Raw genomic sequence first — 24,039 nt, 5'->3', positions numbered from 1 at the left:
CAAAGAGTGGTTATAACATCAGAGAGAGGAACTTATACTTCAAAATGAGAGACCATTTCACATGAAGTACTCCAAGGTTCTGTCCTAGGTCCCATTCTGTTTTTGTTTTACATAAATGATCTGCCCCTTAATATTGGGTGTCACTCAGTTTTATTTGCAGATGACACATCTTTAATCCTTGAAAGTAACAGCACTGATCAAATTCCACAAACTGTATTAAATACTTTAGAAAAATTAGATACCTGGTTTGATTTAAAGGGGTTAAAATTAAACATGGAAAAGACTTTCACATATACAGTATCTTGCAAATAAATTAAATAGCCTAACATTTGCAATGAGAATATTGTACAATGCTACCAGTATGGGCATAAGAAAAGTAACATATCATAGCTACTTTGAGTCAGCAATAAGGTCTGGAATTGTATTTTTGGGTAACTCAAATCACCTGTGTCGAATACTAAAACTTCATAAAACCATCATTAGAAATATGCACAATGTAGGGTGAAATAAAATCATGTTGCCTACGCCTAAAAAACTAAGTATATTAAATGTATCCTCAGTATACATATATGAGCTGTTTATCTTTGTACACAGTAACCCTGATTTATTTGTAGCAAATCATTTCCAACATGATCACAACACCAGAAATGAAAATAATTTTATGTTGCCCACCCACTGTTTGAAACTTTATGCTCAAACTCCACATTATATGGGTATGGAAATTTATAACAAAGTGAAAGGAAGAGAATTGCTCAGCATAAATTTAGAAACACTGAAAAAATCCTTATATGAGAAACTAGTGCAGAAATGTTATTATTCAGTAGAAGAATTCCTAAATGACGACCTCAAAATTTGAGCAGGAGAGAGCAAGTACTTAGGACTGTTAATCTTCAAAGTCTGTCACTTTTGAAGAAAAATTATTAATTGCTTGATTAAGTAATTACTCAGTACTGCATATTATATTACTGGTATTATAAGGAAAATTGTAAACCAGTTTTTGTGTTTTGACGAGTCTCCTGTACATTAAGACAATGGCTTGAAAGTTACGAGACAATAAACTTCTACTTCTACCACACACATTGTTTCTTTTCCAGAAGCTCTAGCACTTGTACACTGGCAAACTAACTGTCAAAGAGAACTACACGATTATTTCCTCCAACACCCGTTAGCAGCTCTTTCATGATTCTCTCTAACACATTTCTCCATTGTGTTACTTATTTTACTGGTATAAACATCAAATTATTGCACATTATCAGACTTGACTGCAAACTTATACACTTTACAGCCCCCCCCCCTTCTATCTTTTTTTTTTTTTTTTTTTTTTTTTTTTTTTTTTTTTTTTTCCCCCCCCCGGGGGGGGGGGGGGGGGGGGAGAGAATTACTGCTTCAAGGATGATCTATCTTTGAATTTGATCATTGACTCATCTTCATGTACATCACTTGGATGATTGATGACAGAACTTCAGAAATTCTCACAACCATAGACAAAAATGGTTGTAACTTGTATAGCTAATCATAACTCTACTCACCCTGCTTCAGCATGCAGCTATTGTCATTTAGATGCAAATGAGACGAAAGCCATCCACGATGATTAATTGTTGTCATTGAACTAATGTAGCTCTCTTAAAGACCTGGCACTGAGGTTCAGTAATTCCTATAACTTGCCAAGAAATATTTCCATCTTTCCACATGCCATGGGTTTGTAAGGTTTCTCATTTTCTGATATCTCTGTTCAGAGTACACTCTGCATAACAATGCACTGAATCACATCATCAGATATCAACAATTTGTAAAAATTAGGAGTGGGGTTCTTGAAGTCACTCACATATGCAGAAGGATAAATTACTGGGGAAAATAGTGGAGCTGTTTGGGTATTTCTGTTTCCCCACACATGGCTGGCTGTTTATGTGATGTTTGGGGTTGCATCTTCATCACCTGCATTATATGCTGGTACTTGTTTCGGATCATCAGTTGAACTAGATGCAGTTCGACCTTAGCAGTAAGATGAGATTCCATTGTTTGGGCTTTATTTTCTCTGCTGAGTCACTTTTGTCTGAAGAGATTGTTCCAGCAATAACCATTCCCGAATGAGGGGCACAGTAATCTGGGTCGTCATCACTAAAGTCTGCATCTTTGTCTGATGAACTTTGATCTAAAGTATTTCAGCACGGAGTATTGCCATTATATCATTATCTTTCACTATTTCCCTACAGTAACTCATTATAAACTGAAATGGAAGACAATGTCTCAAATTACATACATGTTCATTTACCCTCTCATGCAACTTTAGCTGGCTGCTGTGGCTGAGTGGTTCTAGGCGCTTCAGTCCGGAACAGCGCTGCTGCTACGGTCGCAAGTTTGAATCCTGCCTCGGACATGGACGTGTGTGATGTCCTTAGGTTAGGCATGGATGTATGTGATGTCCTTAGGTTAGTTAGGTTTAAGTAGTTCTAAGTCTAGAGGACTGATGACCTCAGATGTTAAGTCCCATAGTGTTTAGAGCAATTTGAACCACACAATTTTACTATACAAACACTGAAAGAAATGTGTAACACATTTTGATGTTCCATGCAGTATCTAATGTAGCAGAGGGACACTGATGCAGTGTGGTACATATTTTGAACTCGGAGTTACTTGTGACACGGTCGTCTCCTGTAGAATATTTCTAAGAACCATGAATTCTACAGAGATTCTGAATGTATACACATCATTATCTTACCTGTAATAAAGAGCAGAAACAACAATATATTACATAAGGATGGAAACAACTACACATTCAGTCACAGTGGGCACAACCAGCAACACTGTGCACATCATGGGAAATAAGAATGTCCCCAGACGGACTATATGGAGCAATGCTACTTCTGACCTCTCTATCATAGTGTAACTACAACACTTTGTACAATGGGTGGTTAAGCAAACATACTTTCAGATTCGATGAGTCAAGACTTCACAGTTAAGTGGTACTTTTTGGGGTAAAGCCTAACCTGAAAGAGTTAATGGTGTCAAACCAAGATCTGTTCAGAATTTGTGCTTGTATTTGAGCATAATCACTTCCTTTGGTCCACGAGCTCCGAGATGATTCATCTTGCCAGCAACTGAACACTCCTTCACAAATGGTATGTCTATACTCCACATGAAGTTTTACGTCTAGTGGGTTTCCACTGCATACAACTCACTTTGCCGAGTCGTCTGCTTTTTCACTACCTGCAATTCCACAATGAACTTAAATTCACTCACTTCACCTGTTGAGGAACCTGCTGTTTCCTGTGTCAAGGGCTGCGAATGTAAAGGGGTAGGGGCCTATTACTTATCAACAGTTAAAAAATACAATGAATAACAGTACCCCTTAGGAAAATGGCAGCAAGGGATGGGAAGGAACACCAGATGCACTCAGTGTGTATGCCTGGAGGCCTCATTCGGCATGTTGAAGAGCCTATTCTGGCAGCCATTGGGGGAACTAGGTGCAGCCAACTGCAGATTATGGTACAAGTTGTAATAAACCATACCTATCGTTTGGGATCTGAGGTTATACCTGAATCATTCCAGTGACTAGCAGTGATGGTTTAGAATACCAGCCTTGCTCATGGAGTTTCAATGCTCAAATCTACAGCATTGTTGCCAGAGCAGATTGTGGCCCTCTAGTTCTGAGTTGAGTGGAAGGCCTGTACCAGAGATTTAGAGTATTATGTGGCAGACTAGGCTGTGACTTCCTAGATTAGGTGACTCTCCATACCGCCCAGATAACAATAGCTGTGGGAAACCCAGAAGTCGCTGTACACAAGAAACTCAAATCCATCAAGATTGAAACTGAAGTTCCACGTGAAATTGTTACAGCAAAATTCTCTCTTTTGCAATAGAGTAGCCATACATTCCAGTGGGGAATTTTACATTATTTTATTTATATATGTAGGAATTAAGTATAGGCTATTTTTATCATTATCACATTTTTATTTTTTATTTTATTTATTTTTTACTACATATTATATATATGTGCATAATCCACAGTCTTTGTATGAAGAGGTTAACTGTGTCAATAGAATTATTGTTCCAAATATCATCTATTTGATCAATACTGTGTTCTTGACCTCTCCTTCAGGTGTGATGGTTGGGGCTGAGGAATATGTGGGTGTGGTGTATAAGGATTCTTTTTAATGTGAGATGTTGTGACAAGAATCTGTGTTGTGTGTTATGTGGGAGATAAATTCCTTCTCTCAATTCAGTTTACTACTATGGTTTCCAGCCATTGTGACATAGGGTCTGTAGCTTACATATTCTTCAACTTTCTTAATTTATATATTGAGAGTAGCTGATGTTTCTTTTATCTCCTGTTACTTAATATACATTGGGCATGATTTATCCCTTGGTGGGTGATTTCCTTTACAGTGTGCATAGCATCTTAACTGACTTGTACACTCTACTGCCTTATGATTCCCTCCACATTTATTACAGTTAGCCTCTGACAGTCACTGGTTACTGAGATGCCCATATCAGAGCCGATAGAAGTACTGTCTTACTAGTGATATGTATGGCCTAACATTACATCTCATACAACAGGGTGATTACAAATGATTCATTGGGTTTTGGCATCTTATGGCTTCAAATATATAATGCCCACCCATTTGCACTAATAACCAATTGAAAGAGCATACTTTAAAGTTTCGTTTGTGTCATTGTAGGTTCCATTTTGACCCATCAAGTGGAAGGGTGATAACAGTTTGCAAAATGGTGACTAATCAGCAGAAAGCATTTTGTGTGTTGCAGTATGAAAAGACAGAATCTGTCACTACCATGCAGCGTGCATTAGAAGACAGTGCAACAAACAGCTACCACTTCAGCTAAGTGTTCTGTGATGGCACTGATAGTTCAAAGACTAGTTGTTTCCGAGACTGACAGCTGACAACTCGTGCTTCACATCTGAACAAGATGGAGCTCCACCTCATTGGTGTAGAGAAGTGTGTCGCCATCTAAACCAGGATCTTCCAAACATGTCGGTTGGGCAATGTGTTCAGGATGATTTTACACTCTTCAGGTGGCCCCCAGGATCTCCCAGCCTTACAGTTTATGATTTTTTTCTTTAGGGATACACGAAAGACAATGTGTATGTACCACCTTTTCTGGAAACACTGGCTGAACTCCAGGATCAAATCACTGCTGTGCCGGTGAACACTGACAGGGACATGCTTGAATGCATATGGGCTGAGCTTGACCTCTGCATAGATGTGTGTCATGTAACATGAGGACAACACGTAGAACATTTGTAATAATGTGTAAGAAACTTGAAAATGTACTTTATCATATAATGTATCAATCACTATTTTGTATGTAATACTTTGTGAAATACGTTCATCCAAAACCTGATGAATCATTTGTAATCACTCTGTATATATTGTCACATGCTATAGCAGAAACTGCGATGTAAATGTGACAACACACCACAGTGATTCACTTGTTTGATCATCCTATGTATGTGAGTAACAGGGATCAAAAACTGAATAACTTCCTTCAGTTCTAGCTCTGACAGTTTAGTGTCCATATTTCTTATTACTTCCTGGTAGTGAATCTTGTGGTTTGGTATATATGCTGCCATCTGTTTGTGACTTAGAAGGTAGTCTTCCACACTTTTATTGGCAGCCTCCCTCATTGACAGATCAGTTTCAATCCTATTCTTTCCAACAACTGTGAGTCATAATTTTATGTTTATATTCAGTCTGGAGTGAACATTAAATCCCCCAAAACCATGGGATGGTATTTACCAATATTGTCACTAAGACCCTCAACAAATATATAAATAGGGCCATCTGCATCAGTATGATAACTATTGGTTTTGTTCTGATCGTAAATTACATTCACATCTGTTTGATTAGTAATTTCCCCCCTGCACGTTTTGTTTCTTGTAGATGTCATCTACTGAGTTGACACCCAACACTGTGGGAAAGGAGACTTGGCCCTTTATTGAAAGATAAAGTGTCAGGCATACCTGGAGTTAACGTTGTTGGATTTGGTACCTACTTTGCTGTTGCTGATGTTCCTGAGTGGTGATCCCAAGTCACTTCTCCTTTAGTTATTTGTTTTGTTCCAGCATACTTTCGCCACAAATCTCAATTGGTCATTATCCACACTCATGCTCAGGATTGTACCATCTAATTCAACAACTGAACATCATGTAGAAAATGAAAGTTGGGAGAATAAACCTGGCAGGGCACAGTACCAGGAGGCCAGAAACATACTGGGCTAAAGCTGTGCTTATGGGAAAACCTAATGGATCTTGTCCAATTGGAAGACCAGGGGAGTGACAGGAGGACGAACTGCAGTCCAAAGTGCACAAGATTGCCATCTATGGAGGAACACTGTCAGGTCAGCACATGATCTTCAGGGTTCGTGATCAACAATATGAATATGTATATGCATGTATGTATGTATGTATTTGAGTCAGTATCACATTTTCAGTTATTATTAAAAGTGTGGATCATGTGGGGTATTTAGCAAAATTTGTGAATGGATTGACAATATTTTTTTCAGATGGTGTGTCATCAACATATGTAAAAGTTACTTTGGGTGTGCCCCAAAGAAGTGTGTTAAGATCCTTGCTGTTCGTGTCATATATTACTGACCCTATGGACAATATTAACAGTAAACTCAGACTTTTCACAGACAGTGTTGTTATCTGTAATGCAGTACAATCTGGAAGAACCCGCACAAATATTCAGTCAGATCTTGATAAGATATCAAAGTGGTGCAAAGAAACACAATTTGCTTTAAATGCTGAGCAATGTAAAATTGTGCACTTCACAAAATGAAAAAATGTTGTATGCTATGACTATGATATCAATGAGTCACAGCTACAATTGTTCAAATTGTACACATACCTTAGTGTAACAATTTTTACGGATATGAAACGCAACAATAACAAAGTCATGGTTGCAGGTACAGCAGGCAGCAGAATGCGGTTCATTGGTAGAATACTAGGGAAAGGCAATCAGCCTACAGAGGACACTGCATTCCAGTCACTCGTGTGACCCATCCTAGAATATTGCTCAAGTGTGTAGGACTCACACCAAATAGGACTAACAAGGGTTATAGAACGGATACAAAGAAGGCCAGTACGAATGGTCACAAGGTTGTTTGACACATGGGAGAGTGTTACGAAGATGCTCAAGAACTGAACTGGCAAATGTTTGAAGATAAATGCAAAATAACCCATGAAAACCTACTTACAATGTTTCTAGAACCAACTTCTGGTGATGAATCCAGGAACATACTGTAATCATCTACATATTGCTCCCATAGGGATTGCAAAGACAGGATTAAGCTAATTACAACAAGCACAGAGGCATTTAAGCAATCATTCTTCCTACAATCTATATGTATATGTAAATGGAGAAAGCCCTAATAAATGGTACAGTTTGTTTTATAAACACAGTAATTTATTTGTTCAAGGAGCATTTCACTAGGAAAACATAGGCCATTTACTGGGTGGGTCACATAAGACACAAAACACCTTTTATTTCATGAACAGTTGCTGATATCGAAATGAAGTTTTCAGCAAATAAAAGTATGCTTAGGAGCAAATACTTTTCTTATGTGGTAAAGAGTCTTAATTCTTGTATCAATTGAGGTAATGAAGCAAGTACGATTTTTAAAATAGAATGCTATGCCTTTTTTTTTTTTAGTGCCTGAAAGCACTTAAAAAGATGAGCAGTGGCTGCTTACAGTCAATGGTAAAATTTGAACACATGCTTAAATGAAGTGTAAAAGTAGTTTTCATTAAGAAACTATTTATTTTGTCAGTGACAATTAATCAGTCATTCTGGACAAAATGTTTATTTTATTTAAAGAACCATTCCATCTAGTTACTATTTCAATTAGTATCTGTAGACACATTTGTCTGGCAGAGGGAGTTTTACTTTTAAGAAGTGTTCAGATGTCTCGAGGCAAAGACAGGTCAGGTATTTTTCTTTTCCGTTTTTCCAAATCTATGTCATTCTGACATATGAACAACTGATGTTTCTGTTTTGGTTTTGAGAAGTAAGCAGCAATGGGAAGGGTTTAAATGGAAAACTGCCACACACAACTGCAGTTGTTTCCACAAAAAACTTGAAACATACACACATTTGAAACAGCTTTTCTAAGCCAATCCAATGCATCACAAGGTAGCATATGCCATAGTTCCTTATACAAAAACCATAGCTGATGCTGTATCTATGTCGTACAGGAAATTTGGTTTGATCTTAGTAGCATTGGACTGTCTTGCTGCATATACAATGGAGCCTGGCATGACAGCTCTGCTTTGCAGTGTTTAAACGCCGCAATAGCTGGATGACTGCATTGCTTTCCAATTTTAGTACATTTATTGGATTCTTTTGCAAAAGGTTTGAACATCAATATTATCAAGCACTATATCACTGTAATTGTCTTTTCAAGAGCTTTTGAATGCAGTTACAAAAAGTATATGGCTCCATTTAAAAAAAAATTGAGATGTTGCCAAATGTTTTCCTGTGACTGATGTCCTGTGCAATTTGATGACATTGCCCTTCAATATAGGATAAGTATCCTGAGAGTGTAGAATCTCAGTTTTCAATAATGTAGGTAGTAAACAGTTTTAATCTGCCAGGAAGTTTCATATCAGTGCACACTCTGCTGTAGAGTGAAAATCTCATTCTGGAATGTAGGTAGTAATTGGAGTTACATGCTGTCAGGCCACATCAGTCCTCATTCAGATAGCATGCTTTCATTATATCAATGATGGCTAGCCAGTGGCTAAGAAAATACCATAAATCCAGCATTGCTCCACTAACAAATTTCTGTGCGAGTGAGTCAATATTTCTCCATTTGTGGCAGGTGGCTGTTGCCCTGAGGTGAATTTTGTGCAGTTTGTCATTTGTAAGAATTTTGTGACGGACAATCGGATATCATCATGAGTGAATCTGTGAGGGCAATAATGTCTGGTGAATATTTCACCATGGTATTGTCCAGTTCATCTGTGATTCCCTTTTTAGAATCAGGTTTTCAGATGCAGCCTTAGTCATGACTTTATATATTGACCCATTAAGAACCTGTGAGGCGTTTGATATGCTATCTAAATATACTGTATAAATAACTAAATTCAAGAAAGTGTTTCTGGATGTGCTGGTATTCAGGAAGAATTGTCTCTAGGTGTATTAGTGGCACTAGGCTCATTGGTCTTGTGCTCGTTAAAAGACTATGAAGAAGGCACGTGCTCTGACGTATTTATTTTATCATTTGGTTTATGAAGAGTCTTGTGTATTAGTGTCAAATGCTGATTAGATCAAGCTTGCTCCACCAGGAAGACAAGATGAGTGCCATGAACTGTACTTGAAAGATACTATCATGAAGAAGAAACCACCTGAATGCCTGCTGAATATTTGCTGCCAAAGCTTCAGGGAGCAGTAGTACTTGGGCCACATAGTACATTTTGCTTGCAAAGCATGCATACAGTGTTTGCAAGTTTTGCAGCAGCTTCAGGTGCAGGTGCAACGTGGCCCTGGTGCGATTCAGAAGATCCACCCAGTTCTAAGCTATGTAGCAGCCAGGTGTGGCCATCCACTTGATGCCCAGAGAACAGTGTAAGGTTTGTTGCTCAGCTCATGTCACTCAGGAGTTTCACCAAAGATCCCACTAGGTATAAGTATGGGCTTCTCCTGTTGTTGATCTGAGTGCCAGTGGCCTTTATGTAGATTTTAAGAACATTTTCCTGGGAAGCCAAGTCTTGTTGGGAAAACACAACAGATATGTACATCGTCAGTATTCTGTGCGGCATATCCGTGTGCTCTGAACCATTTATCCTCTAATTCTACTTTCAGTGAGATGCAGTCATGGTTAAATGGCTATGGCATATAGGGCCACTGATAGTGGGCATAGCTGGTGGATACATCAACTGATGCAGAGTAATTTTACGAGGCAGCCATTGATTGAAATGCAAGAGGAAGCATTTGATACCATTCCATGGAGGATTGTTGTGATACAATCTCCATATCCCATCCTCATCATCGTTTCTACTAAAAATTCATGTCTCACACATTCAAATGCCTTCAAAAAGACTAAAAGCACAGTTGCTCCTTCGGTTCCCACTGCTGCCTGCAGAGTGTATTGCATCCTCTAGACCCCACACAGCAAAACCAACACTTCTATGAAGGACAGAACAATGTTGTTAGCTGCCTAAAATCTTCTCCAAAAGTGATTTCATAGAAATGTTAGCTGCTCGCACAAAGATCTTGAAACCTGCATTATGCAGTGTGACAGGCTGGAGGTTTACATACGTGACTGCTCCAGCCAGTTTTTTTGGATAACTACTACTAACCCTTCTTTCAGAGTACTGGGTACCACTGTGCCTAGCCACAAGTCACACCTTGAGAGGGGTTTTTGAGTATTTCACAATAGCACTGGTAGAATTCTGGCTCAGAGGCCATGCACTACACAGTGTTTGTGAAGTCTAGTTAGATGTAGAAGTAGATATAGTGTGATACCCTCTGTATCTAATACTAAGTTTGTTTACTTTGCTTACTTTCACTCTCATTATCCCATATGGTGTTATATTTTAGGGCAACTCTGTACACACACCAAAAATATTCTTAGCTCAGGAAAGGATGGTCGAACTGATCTGTTGTGTCAGTTTGCAAACTTCATTTAGCCTGAAACCTAAATTTGTCATCTCTGTATGTACACTCCATCACAGAATTTATTGTTGGAAACATTGATCATTCAGAATAAACTGCAACATTCATCAAGGGAACACTCAATGGAATATTACATGCACATGGGTAACACTTCCTAGAGCATTGTACAGCAGCAAGATGTGGACTGTCCACCAGATTTCGTTACCAACAGGCTTCCATCAAAACTGAAAAAAACTGAGTGATAAATTCTAAAATACTCACGCTGATAATTATGGGGATTACTTTAAATGCCACTGCTCCTCCTCTTACAATATAAGCAGTAGTGGTTAATAATGCTCCTTTAAATAACGAAGATTACAGCTTATCATCTCATGAATCATAAGAAGTGACACAAAAATATCACAAAAACAATAATGTGATAAATAACCCAAAACTGACGGTATTGGTTAAAAACAGTCTTCGTTGCAATTTTAGTTTTTTATTTTTCAACTACGCATTTTGCCTTACTTAGGCATCTTCAGGTTGATCTTTTCTAGATGGATGTGGGTTACTCCATGACCCGCACAACGCATTCCCATTCACAGGAGCGAGTAACAGAATAAGATGGGGCTCAGCAGGTCTCGGAGCCACTCACGTCCATCTAGAAAAGATCAACCTGAAGATGCCTAAATAAGGCCAAATGTGTATTTGAAAAATAAAAAACTGAAATTGCAACCAAGACTGTTTTTAACCAATACTGTTAAGCACTGGTTTGCTGTATGCCACATATGGATTGGAAGAATTCCAAAACTGAAGATTTTTACAAGATATTGTGGAATTCATAATTTTGCCATGGAAAAATGTTATAAATCTGAGGACAGCAGATTACTAATACTCATAACTGGTAGGTAGCTAAGGAATGTTAAAACTATACGATTTTAAACTAACAATTAATTTCCTATGTGATGAACGTCAATGTTTAGAGGAAAATAGCACCGAAATTAGCAAAAATAACATGGAATATGACAAAAAAATGTCAATAAGGCAGAAAAGTAACACCGAGTGTGATGGAAAAGTGACACAGAACTGACAAAAATAATAACTAATTTTTCAAAGCTAACAAATCTGTCCAAAAAAAAAGCGCCTTGAATTTGGTCATAAAATAAAACAACTTTTTCCTGTTTCTAATGATAAAGTCATCTATCTAATAGAGAAAAAATTATTCAGATATTAATGAGGAATAAGACTCCAATCACCCAGAAGACAACTAGAATAGAAGGCAGCATTCATTACTTAGAGGCCATACCCGTCACCAAGAAGGAAGAAGCGACCAAAGTTGTGCGGGCAGAGAGTGTGTTTGACTGAAGAAACATTGTAATTCATGCTGTTCTTGTCTGGCTTTAGAAGAGCAGTCAGCTCTTTGTGTTGAAGAGTGCTTCAAGCTTTATCATCAATAAAAAGAATTTGACTTTTTATTACCATACGCAATACAGTGATTACATTTCATGTCTTAAAACTACATTGCTTATATGAAACTTTGTTTGCACTTTAAAAGCTGCTTTATTTCCAGTATGAAAATAAAACTAGTTCTGCCATACCTGAATAATTTACTACACCTGTCTCTGATGCCCATTACATGTATATCATGTGTTTTATGCCTGGCTGTATGTAGAAAAATGTTTTGTATAAGTGAATTCATTAGTGGAACCAGCTACAAGTAAGATATAAATCATAGCTGGCAGTCGGTATGTTAAGTAGTGAAAGCTCTTGCACGTATCACACGACTATTTCGCAGGACAAAAATAATGTAGAAAATGCCATAGAAATATGTACGTTTATAACAGTAATAAATTCTGCAACACTTCTGTCACAGTTTTTTTTACATAAATTGCCCTTACTCTTGAAAAGTACCTCTTGGTTCAAAGTTAAACCATTAATAAAAGCTCTACCTTAGTGTGTTATGTATAATCCATAACAGACAGCATGCCAGCACAGGAAAGCTAAAAATCAGAAATGCTTCTAATGTGCTTACAGCTTTCCAATGTGTGTTTATCACGGCGGTAGGGAATTCTCCCTTGTCCTGCACTAGGTGGCCAGTCATTGTCAACACTGCAACAAATATAACAAAAAGCACGTGTCATGTATTATCACATTTAATAGCTTCTAAAATATTGCACACCAATTTCATAACATTTAGAATAATGCTAAATACAGCTATCTGTGACTACAGTACTAGAATAAAGTGAAGTACTACAGTAAAATTAACAGAGAACTTAACAAACAGCAACTTACGTTAATTTTACGGTTCATTTACAATCTATGTTTCACAATGAACAACGCCCCCCCCCCTTAAAAAAAAAAAAATCTCTCTCTCTCTCTCTCCCCCCCCCCCCCCCCCTCTCTCTCTCTCTCTCTCTCTCTCTCTCTCTCTCTGTCTCTCTCTCTCTCTCTCTCTCAAAAATGATAATGTAAAAAATAACCCAAAACTTATGATTTTTACAAGATGTTGTGGAATTTATAATTTTGCCTTTGAAAAATGTTATAAACTTTTATTCAAAAATATTCGTTAAGAGTACTGAATACGGAGCAGTTGAACATTAAAATGTCTTGAAGAGTGAAGCACTCAAAGGCATTTTAACAAAGTGTTGATCTCAGTCGAACAACTGCCATTCAATCTAAGTTATTTCCTAAATTTACAGAATGGCTTTTTAGACTAATTGTTCCAAAAGGACAGAGCTGTAGAATAACGCTACAATTGAAACAATGCAACTTAGTATAAATTACTACACTTGAAAGACACAATAAGTGAATGCTCTTTCAGTATACGTTCCCAAAATGGACAAAACTCCATAAATAAGGGGGACTCAATTACACAAAAAACAACTAAAAAAACCTCTGCATTCTTTTTTTCATCCAAGCACCACTGGAAATAATCAAAATAAAATGGATTCACATACTACAGAAGAGCTAATTAGGAGAAAGTTGAGTTAATATCAGGTCTCAGATGAAGACTCAATGTAGATGAACTGTCCTTTGCAAGCCTTATTCTACCAATTAATAAGCCAAAATAAGTGTTGTGGACCAACTCCAGTATTAACTTACTGTTAATTCCTCTCATTCCTAGGAAACTTCATAGCTCACCCTCCAACACCAGCAATCTCGGGCAAAAATTATGAAACTAACTTGACCAGTGTCTGATGATTGTTAGCGACTATGGAAAGGTACCAATGAGCGGTTGCAGTTGCAGATCAGAGCAAGACGCATATTCAAATGACACAGTAGGAAGAGTACTGTCAGGAAAAAGTTGGTACCTCCAATCAAATACCAATCTCGTACAAAGATTGCTAAAGTTATTAGGTTTTTTAATACCTTATATTTACAGTTCGCCTAGGTTTACCCAAATCTGCGTACTTCAATCTTCAGTTTACTTTTTTGGAATCCAAGTAATTTCCCTTCCATTTCCAGAAAAGAAAATGTTCATTCTCTATTGGCAATGGTTTATCTTCTCTTTACTTCATTTGATGTCATTCTTCAGTCTCATTATCAACAACAGAATCAAATGCACACCAAAGCAGAAATATCAAGTATGAAATTAAATCTGGGATTCCCAATATTTATCCAAACATGAAGACTCATTTCTCTTTATAACAATAACAAAAACAGTGAAACCATTTTCTATTACACATGATCCGAAAACAATTTTTAATCAACATTCTGATAATGACAGAAATGTACTCACTCTTCAGACACCTTTTCCTTGTCCCATTCTCTCTTCCATTCTCCTCCTGCAGTCTTCTGTCTGTTTATGCGTTCTTGGTCTATCTGATATCTTTCAGATTTCCACATCTCGTAGGCATGTTGATGAGGGCCATCTGAGCCACGTCCACGACCTCTAGAGAATTTGCCCTTAAAGAGACAAAGAAGAAATATTTACTTATTTTAAGACCAATCCCTCAGTTTTTCCCAGTTACAACTCACTGATGACACAAAAAAAGTTGTGGAAAGAGAAAAGTGTTACAACATGAACTGTACATCACAAAACAACTGTTAGTAGTTGAACCATACAGAAATAAGAAACAGAGGAGAGACTTCAGTGTGATGGTAGTTAACTGTAGGGTAGGAAATTAATATGTGCACTTTATCCTTTTCCATTTTGTCAGTGTTAAAGTAATCTGTGGATATCATTTCTAGATTGTTTGGCTACTTTCTTTCCAGAGAGTGCGTCTATCGTAAGTGACACATCAGAGAGGACCATCTTTCTTTGGGACCTTGTGCCTCTTCTCTTGCCTTTCACTCTCTTGGAAGGAGGAGAGGGATGTGGTGTCAATCTTTGGAGTTCAGCATAGGATACCAACTTTTTCATACCACTGTACTCCAATTACTGTTGTTTTACACCAAGGTAATCATTCTATCTGACGACTTCTAGTGATATAATCTATAACTATACATCAGTTTTTGCTGGGTGAAGAAAAATTCATTATATGTATTACGTAACTTCAAAATGTAGTTACTTTCTCAGTTTTCAATAAAAAAGTATCGGTAAGTGGAATACTTGAAAATCTAGCAGACTGTTTATTCTGTTGTGTATCAAACTAGGAGGGTGACAATATGTCAAAATACAATACTGCCACTAGACTCATACTATTTTTACAATTTTTTGAATTCTTTTTTCAAATATTTCTTCACTTAAGAAAATATGCATATGTAGATGACCTTGAGTCAGCAGAGCAAACTGACATTAATAACCACTTAGAATTAGTCTTATACCAGAACTTGTTGACTGCATAATAATAAGATAATAAGAAACATCTGGAGATTACCCAAGAAAGGGCCACTTGCTTTGCTATGTATCTCAGTAATAAGAAGTCAACTTAAGTTCAACGTATGTGTTCAACTTACTAGGAAAGAGATAACATTTAAGTATTTAGGAATAACACTAGAGGCCAGATAGTTCCAATTATAACCAAAAATGTATCAAAACTCACTTGCACATTATAGGTGAGCCAAGTTATATTCTTCAGAGTATCCTTTCTCATAACCGTGTTTTAATTGGGCAGTATGTAAGGAATCACAATAATATTTCTGCAAATGTAAGTCAGCCTTAAGGGAAAATATTACACACTGAGTCTTCAGATGAACAATTTGAACTGAACAAAGGGCACGCTGTGACAACACTTGCCAGTTTTGCAAGGTGTTACAATGTGATCACACTTCCTGACAGCAGATCAACTGCTTATCACCGTACATGAGCTCTACAGTGATAAGCATTATAAAAATTGGCTTAAGGTACCAAAACAGGGCATTATACAAGACTCACCTTGTAACTTTTATCCAAACAATGAAAGAAAAACAATTTTATTACTTCTCTAAATATTCATCATTAAAATTTATGTACTTCACTCTGACAGCTTTAAAAAATTATATAAGTAATGTCAGAAAACTGGAGTAAATAGCAGGTAGCCTTCCGGGGATTGATGATAGGTGCAGAAATGTAAGCAAATGTAATGTACTGCATGTAACTATATGAAGAAATCCACTACTGTGACTCTTCATGCTTTCCTGATGGATCTGTTGCAAATACAATTCTCGGGTTTGCCACCAGATTGTATACTGCACAATATTTCATTGACGCAACTGCTTGACACCTTCAGGTGGTGGCAGTTGCTGCTGTCACTGCTGCAAGGCACAACTGATGATAATCATGCGGCAGCATTGAAATTTATCAGGCTGGACAGGCTACACATGTGTGTAGGCAGACACTTGCAGTTGGAGGAAAGTGGCACTCCTGCTGGGAGCCGCAGAAAGGCCTTCCATGCATGCGATGTGGGCAATGATGTGCTTCTGGATGCTCCTGTGTTAAAAGCTGAATTAAAGCTCAACAGTGCTTTAAGTCCTGTGATGAGTCAGAAATTTTTGTTTTCCCTGTTTTGATTTAATGGCCGGCCGAAGTGGCCGTGCGGTTAAAGGCGCTGCAGTCTGGAACCGCAAGACCGCTACGGTCGCAGGTTCGAATCCTGCCTCGGGCATGGATGTTTGTGATGTCCTTAGGTTAGTTAGGTTTAACTGGTTCTAAGTTCTAGGGGACTAATGACCTCAGCAGTTGAGTCCCATAGTGCTCAGAGCCATTTGAACCATTTTTTTTTATTTAATGGCAGCCAGTGCTGGAGTCCAAGTGGCACTTAGCTGAAAACTTGAATACCTGTTGATAAGATTGTCTGGTGTACGAACATGTATGGCCTCCTTAACAACACAGTACCAGAAAGATGAGCTGGGGATAAAATTTCGGTCTTTTCGTAAAACATATGATGCCCTGTGTTTAAGAAATGCTCTGCTACCACTGCTTTATCGAGTTGCCCCAGCTTGTATGATGATGGTGTTCAATGCAATATTCTTGCATGGTTTTGCATGTCTGCCCAATAGAAGATTTTCCACATTGGCATGGGATCTTATACGCACCACATTTCCTAAGGTCTAGATCGTCTTTGACCGAGAATAATAAATTCCTCAATTTTGCTGGTGGTCTAAAAACAAAATTGGTGTCATGCCTTTTGAGATTCTTTCTGTTCTTGAATACAAGCTGCCAAAATAGGGCAAGAACACTTCCACCTCTTCATTTACATCCCTGCATTGAATTTGCTTAGAATGGTATTCTTGGCGTTTTGTCTATTGGAATAGCCATTCTGTTGGAATACCATTCTTAGGTATTATAGCTCATCAGGTAGACTGTCAGCATCTGAGAGCACATGTGCTCTATGCACTAAAGAGCGTAAGACAGTACCACGTTGCACAGGGTAATGACAACTTGTGGCCTGCAAATATAGCTCCGTATGAGTTGATTTGTGACAGGCACTAGTCCCAATGTACCATTGGCTTTTCTTTTGACTGACATCCGGGAACGGTAAAATGCCATCCTTTTCCACTTTCATCGTGAACTGTATATTGAGATGGAGCAAGTTCAGATGCCAGCGAAACACAGGTAATTTGTCTATTCCATGGGGCCACACCACAAATGTATTGTCTACATACCGCCAGACATAGGAGGGTTTGAGACTTGCCAACTGCAGTGCTTTTTCCTCAAAGTCTTTCATAAAATAGTTGACCACCATGGGAGACAGAGTACTTCCCATGGCGACACCATCCACTTGCTCTATATACTGGTTATTGAATAAGTTGGGGTAAGCACATGTTTAAAAAAATGCCACAATATCTTTCTCAAACTGGCTGCTGATAAAATGGAAATGTCGTGTGGCTAGGGCCTCCTGTCGGGTAGACCGTTCGCCTGGTGCAGGTCTTTCGATTTGACGCCACTTGAGCGACCTGCGCGTCGATGGGGATGAAATGATGATGATTAACACAACACCCAGTCCCTGAGTGGAGAAAATTTCCGACCCAGCCGGGAATCGAACCCGGGCCCTTAGGATTGACAGTCTGCCACGCTGACCACTCAGCTACCGGGGCGGACTGGCTGCTGATAGGCACTAATGAGTCCTGCTGAGGTACTTTAACAAGTAAAGGTACAACGCCAAAGCTAACTAAACAATCCAACAGTTGTAGCTTAAGTGTCTTCAGGCATCTTATGGATGATCTTATGGTGATCTTATGGTGATCACACTTGCCTGTGAGAGGTTCCAACAGCATACGTATTATACTACATACAAAATAAATGGAAAGAAATTTAAAGTATAGTACAATTGCATTATCAGGGATGTTCTGCATGTACAAATTTAGGCTGTTTGGACTCCCTCTCTCACATTTCAATTATAGATGCAGGCAGCCGACTTCATTAAGTCTTCTCTTACTCAGACTCACATGTAATACATAACACTCATAATATTTCATACTTCGAGCTATACATTTTAACCATCCTTCTACGTACAAGAGTGTGAAACAAAATCATGCACAAAGAAAAATGAATGTCTCCCCCCCCCCCCCCCCCCCCCGCCTTACCGTGCATTCATAATTAATGTCTTTGCCAATGCTTACGGTCAATCGCTGTTTCATTTCTTTATTTTTCTTTATTTTTCTTTTTTTAATAAATTTTAACTTTACCCTATCTGAAGGGTCTTTCACCATATATCATATCTACACATGTAGTAAGATGTTTGTCCAGAAAATAGGTAGGAGCTCCAATGTTGCTCACTATTGGGCGAATAGGAGTCCCATCCTTATACATCTTGGGTACGACGTACAGTCTTGGAGAACTGTAGCCTGTTGTTATAGGCTCTTAATCACTTTAGATTGAATAGAACTCTTCTTGAAAAGATCTAATGTTTTTCTCTGGATCATGCCAGTCGGATCGTCTCTTAGCCTGTGATAGGCAAGATTGTCGAGCAGCACCTTTTGAGAGAAGAATGGTGGCGTTCCTCTTTTCGAGGGTATGTTATACAAGACGGGAACTGCACATGGTGTGCACAAAGTTACTATCACTGCATCTGAAGATATCTTTGAATCTCTCAGCTGTATTCTGGGACTGAGTAGATAGCGCTAGCCGACTGGTCAAAACAACAAGCCAAGGTTTGCCAAATATCAAAGTATACTCACCTGAATGCCCAACTGCAAGCAGGGAATGCACCACATCAATGCACCATGTTTAATCTCATGGACAGAATCCTGGATGATGCAACTGTTACAGTACTCGAGAAAGGTTTGGACTCTGCACCAACACCACGAACAACTGCTGAACTTTAACACGAGCCCCACCAAGAAAGTTAAACATCAGCTCAGCAGAAAGGAAGGCTCTGCAAGACTTTAAGAGGTAGACAAATACCTCGTATTTTACTTCCCAATAAGGGGAACGCCACTGTCCTCCTCTCACGAGGCGAATGCAACAGCAAGATGGAGGTGCAGCTTGACGATCCTGCCTATTGCACGCTAAGAGAGGATCTGACTGGCAAGATCCAGAGAAAAGCATTAGATCTTCTCAAGAAGAGTTATTTTCCTTCAAAAGTGATTAACAGACTATGCCAACAGGTTGTAGTTCTCCCAAGACTGTACAGCCTACCCAAGATACATGACGATGGGATTCCTTGCACAATAGTGAGCTACATTGGAGCTCCTACCTATTTTCTGGGCAGACATTTACTACACTGTTGAGACATCTCATAATCAAGTGTGATCACCATATCCGGAATTCAGAGAACTTCATAGGATGCCTGAACACAACTTAAGCTACAACTGTCGGATCTTTTGGTTAGCTTTGATATTGTATCTTTATTTATGAAAGTACCTCTTCAGGACTCATTAGATCTTATCAGCAGACAGTTTGAGAAAGACATTGTGGTATTGTTAAACATGTGCTTATCTCAACTTATTTCTTATTCAACGATCAGTATTTTGAACAATATTTTTGAACAAGTGGACAGTGTTGCCATGGGAAGTTCTCTGTCTCCCACGGTGGCCAACTATATTATGGAAGACTTTGAAGAAAAAGCATTGCAGTCAGCAAGTCTCAAACCTTCCTGCTTCTGGCGGTATGTACATGATATATTTGTGGTGTGGTCCCATGTAATACACGCATTACCTGTGTTTCTCTGGCATCTGAACTCGCTCCATCCCTACATACAGTTCACAACGGAAGTGGAAAAGGTGTGCATTTTACCATCCCCGGTTGTCATAGTCACAAGAAAAGCCGATAGCACACTGGGACACAGCATCTATCACAAATCAACTCATAGGGAGCTATATTTTCAGGATTTGCAGGCCACAAGGTGTCACCATTCTGCACAATGCTCTTTGGCACACAGCGCACATCTGGTCTCAGACACCAACAGTCTACTTGGTGTACTATAACACCTAAGAACGGTATTCCAACAGAATGGCTAATCCAATAGATAGATACACCACGGATTCCATTCTAAGAAAATTCGAAGCAGGAATGTAAATGAAGATGAGGAGGCACTCACTGAAAGAGCATTCTTGCCCTATTTTGGTGGCATGTTTTCAAGAATAGAAAGTTCAAATGGCTCCAAGCACTATGGGACTTAACATCTGAGGTTATCAGTCCCCTAGACTTAGAACTACTTAAACCTAACTAACCTAAGGACATACACAAATCCATGCCTGAGGCAGGATTCGAACCTGCAACTGTAGCAGCAGTGCAGTTCCAGACTGAAGCGCCTAGAACCACTTGGCCACAGCAGCCTGCAGAATAGAAAGAATCCTCAAACGGCAAGGCATTTTTTTTTTTTTTTTTTTTTTTTTTTTTTTTTTTTTTTTTTTTTTTTTTTCCCCGGCCAGCAGCAAAATTGAGGAATTTTTCATGCTTGGTGGCCTTAGGAAACGTGGTGTGTATATGATCCCATGCCAATGTGGAAAATCGTATATTGGGGAGACATGCTGAACCATGCAAGAACATTGCATCAAACACAGTGGACATACATGCCTGGACAACCTGATAGATCAGCAGTAGTAGAACATTGCGTGAACATGGGGCACTGTTTGTTTTACGAAAAGACTGAAATTTATCCCCGGCGTCATCTTTCTGGGACTGTGTTGTTAAGGAGCCCATATATATTCATACAGCGGGCAATATTATCAACAGGTATGCAGGTTTTCAACTAAGCGCTACCTGGAATCCAGCACTGGCTGCCATTAAATCAAAACAGGGAAAACACGAACTTCCAATTCAACATGCGACCCAATGCACTACTGAGATTCAGTATAACTTTTAACCACAGGAGCATCCTGGAACACAGTCATTGCCCACAGTGCACACATGGAAGGCCTTTCTGCGGCTCGCAGTAGGAGTGCCGCTTTCCTCCAACTGCGAGCATCTTCCCGCACATGCATATTGCCTGCTCCCGGCCTGATAAATGTCAATCCCACCATGCGATTATCATCGGTTGGGCCTTGCAACAGTGACAGCATCTGAAGATGTCGAGTAGTTGCATTGATCAAATTTTGTGAAATTTACGCAATACGATCTGGCGGCAAACTCAAGAAGTATACTTGCAAATCCACCATTGTTTGACTACCCTACTGGCAACAAATCACTGAAAACCATAAATAATGCAAAATATCTATGAGTAACCTATGGAGCCATGCAATGTAGAATGACCACATAAAATTACTGTATGAAAATCAGATGTCAGACTGTATTTCTCTGAGGAAACATACAGAAATGTAATTCATTCATTAAAAAAAAATATGCTCATCTGAGCAGTTCTTTAGTACTGCTCATCATTCTGGGACTCTTACTAGGCAGGACTAATAGAAGATAGAGAGAGGATCCAACAAAGAGCAGTGAGTTTATCACAGCATTGTTTAGTCAGCATAAGAGCTTTACAAAGATGCTTAACAAACTATAGTGGCAGATGCTACAAGAGAGGCTCTGTGCACCATTAAGAGGTTTACTACTGAAATCCCAAGTGCATTTTCTGGGAAGAGTGTGGCATCATATTTCTTCCTGGCACATACATATTGCAGAATAACCACAACTAGAAAATCAGAGAAAGCAGAGCTCATGCTAAGGTTGCCCCAACATCATTCTTCTGATGCACCATTCACAAATAGAATAAGAAAGGGGGGAGGGATAGTGGTATCAGAAGGATCCTTCACCATGCACCATAATGTGACTTGCATTTTATAGATGTAAATATAAATCAGGTGAATATATGCAATGAGATTTTAATTCAATGTTTCTATTCATCAAATACTTGGACTGTTTGACATGCTGTGTGACAGATGCTACTGCCATGAGAAGAAAGGCACAACTTTAATATTATCCATTCTAAATGTGTGAGGTAGTGGTTGTTATATTTTAACAGTAATAACTGGTAACATCAACCATTTTCTGTCCTTCACACAACTCAACTTTCTTCTTTTAAAGTGTTTTGGGAGACAATACTCTCACATCAGGTTGTGGAACTTGGCTCATGAGGCTAAAACACTATAAAATCTACAACACATTCGTGACATTCATAAACTGAAAACACATTGGACAGTGGGTCTTTGTCTTACATTAAAATTGTTGGCTTCTTTCAGTAGTTGTGTATGCATAGGACAGAAAGCAGTGGAATGCTACCAATTATTACTGTTCTTGGATGGGTGACCATCCAGTCTGCCGAGTGTTGTTGGCAAGTGGGGTGCACTCAGCCCTTGTGAGGCAAACTGAGGAGCTACTTGATTGAGAAGTAGTGGCTCCAGTCTCATAAACTGACATACAGCTGGGAGAGTGGTATGCTGACCACATGCTCCCCACATCTGCATCCGATGATGCCTGTGAGCTGAGGTTGACACGGCGGCCAGTCAGTACCATTGGGCCACCATGGCCTGTTCAGGTAGAGTTTAGTTTTAATTATTACTGTTGAAAAATGCTATAAACTTCTGTTGTTTTTCCTAGTTTCATCAATGACTTGTGGCAAACGATTTGTTGTGTTTCATTCAGCAGTAACTGTTCTCCAGTCATCTAAATAGATGGTCATGACACATCCAGTTATCCAAAGAACATACAGTAATTTTATGGAAGTGCTCTGTAAACAAACAATTTCTGTCAGTTTTGATTTATAATAGAACACAAACAGTTGTCTGCTGCCTAATTTCCCACTTGAATGGGGTGCGACGTGTAGACAACCTCCAAGATGGTGCACCCCGGGCAACGGACTGCGATAGCAGGACAGCAGAAAGTCTACACAAATGCGGGCCGAACTAGATCAATGATCTCTGACGGCCACACAAAGTGACAAAACAAGAAAGAGAAGGATGCTATCATCGAGAAAGGCTCTTCTGAGAGCCAACAGACTAAAGATATTGGACCCATCGTCCATGTTCTGCAAATTAATGTAGAAGGCCTGACAAAGGATAAATGTGGCTACATAAGCAAGCTGGCTAATGATCATAAAATCGACATCATAGCACTCCAAGAAACTCATCAAGTGCAGGAGCGTATAACAACATGCACCATTCCAGGCTGCAGGATGGTCGCAGCACTGCCATTGCACATTCATGGATCTGCTCTGTATCCTCGTAACAACATTGCTGGGTACAAAGAAGTGATATGACAAGAAATTAATGACATAGAAATAACTGCTATTGAACTTAATGGAATGACCATAGCAGCCATTTATAAGCCCACACAAAGTAAATGGCCAACACCAGATTTACCAGTACTGCCCAACCCCTGCATGTATGTGGGGGATTTTAATAGCCGTCACACTCTCTGGGGGTATGGCAACATCGACGAAAACGGAGAAACTCTGTCTGAGTGGATTGAAGCACATGACATGTAACATGTACATGATATATGATGCCAAGGACCCTAAGACATTCCAATCGGCCAGATGGCAAACAGATACCAATCCTGATCTCTGCATTGTGTCCACTGATCAGATAGAGTCCCACTATACCATACAAAAAGAGTCCTGAAACACTTTCCAAAGAGCCAACATCGTCCCACCATACTTAACATAGGCCTCCAAATCCCAGT

General features: G+C 39.0%; 1 protein-coding gene across 1 annotated transcript in view; it reads right to left on the bottom strand.

Moving 5' to 3' along the window:
- The window catches only part of LOC126416177 (uncharacterized), a 184,298-nt gene that overhangs the window by 113,331 nt on the left and 46,928 nt on the right, over positions 1-24,039 (bottom strand). The window contains exons 4-5 of the mRNA XM_050083752.1: positions 14,356-14,522; positions 12,649-12,725 (exon numbers count right to left, since the gene is read on the bottom strand). Coding sequence (XP_049939709.1) covers positions 12,649-12,725; positions 14,356-14,522 — 244 coding nt within the window. The remainder of the gene's footprint in view (positions 1-12,648; positions 12,726-14,355; positions 14,523-24,039) is intronic.

This window comes from Schistocerca serialis, chromosome 8 (assembly GCF_023864345.2).
Source record: "Schistocerca serialis cubense isolate TAMUIC-IGC-003099 chromosome 8, iqSchSeri2.2, whole genome shotgun sequence".
Taxonomy (NCBI): Eukaryota; Metazoa; Arthropoda; class Insecta; order Orthoptera; family Acrididae; genus Schistocerca; species Schistocerca serialis.
The sequence above is the reverse complement of the archived record's forward strand: the minus strand, read 5'-3'. Positions and strand labels throughout refer to the sequence as shown.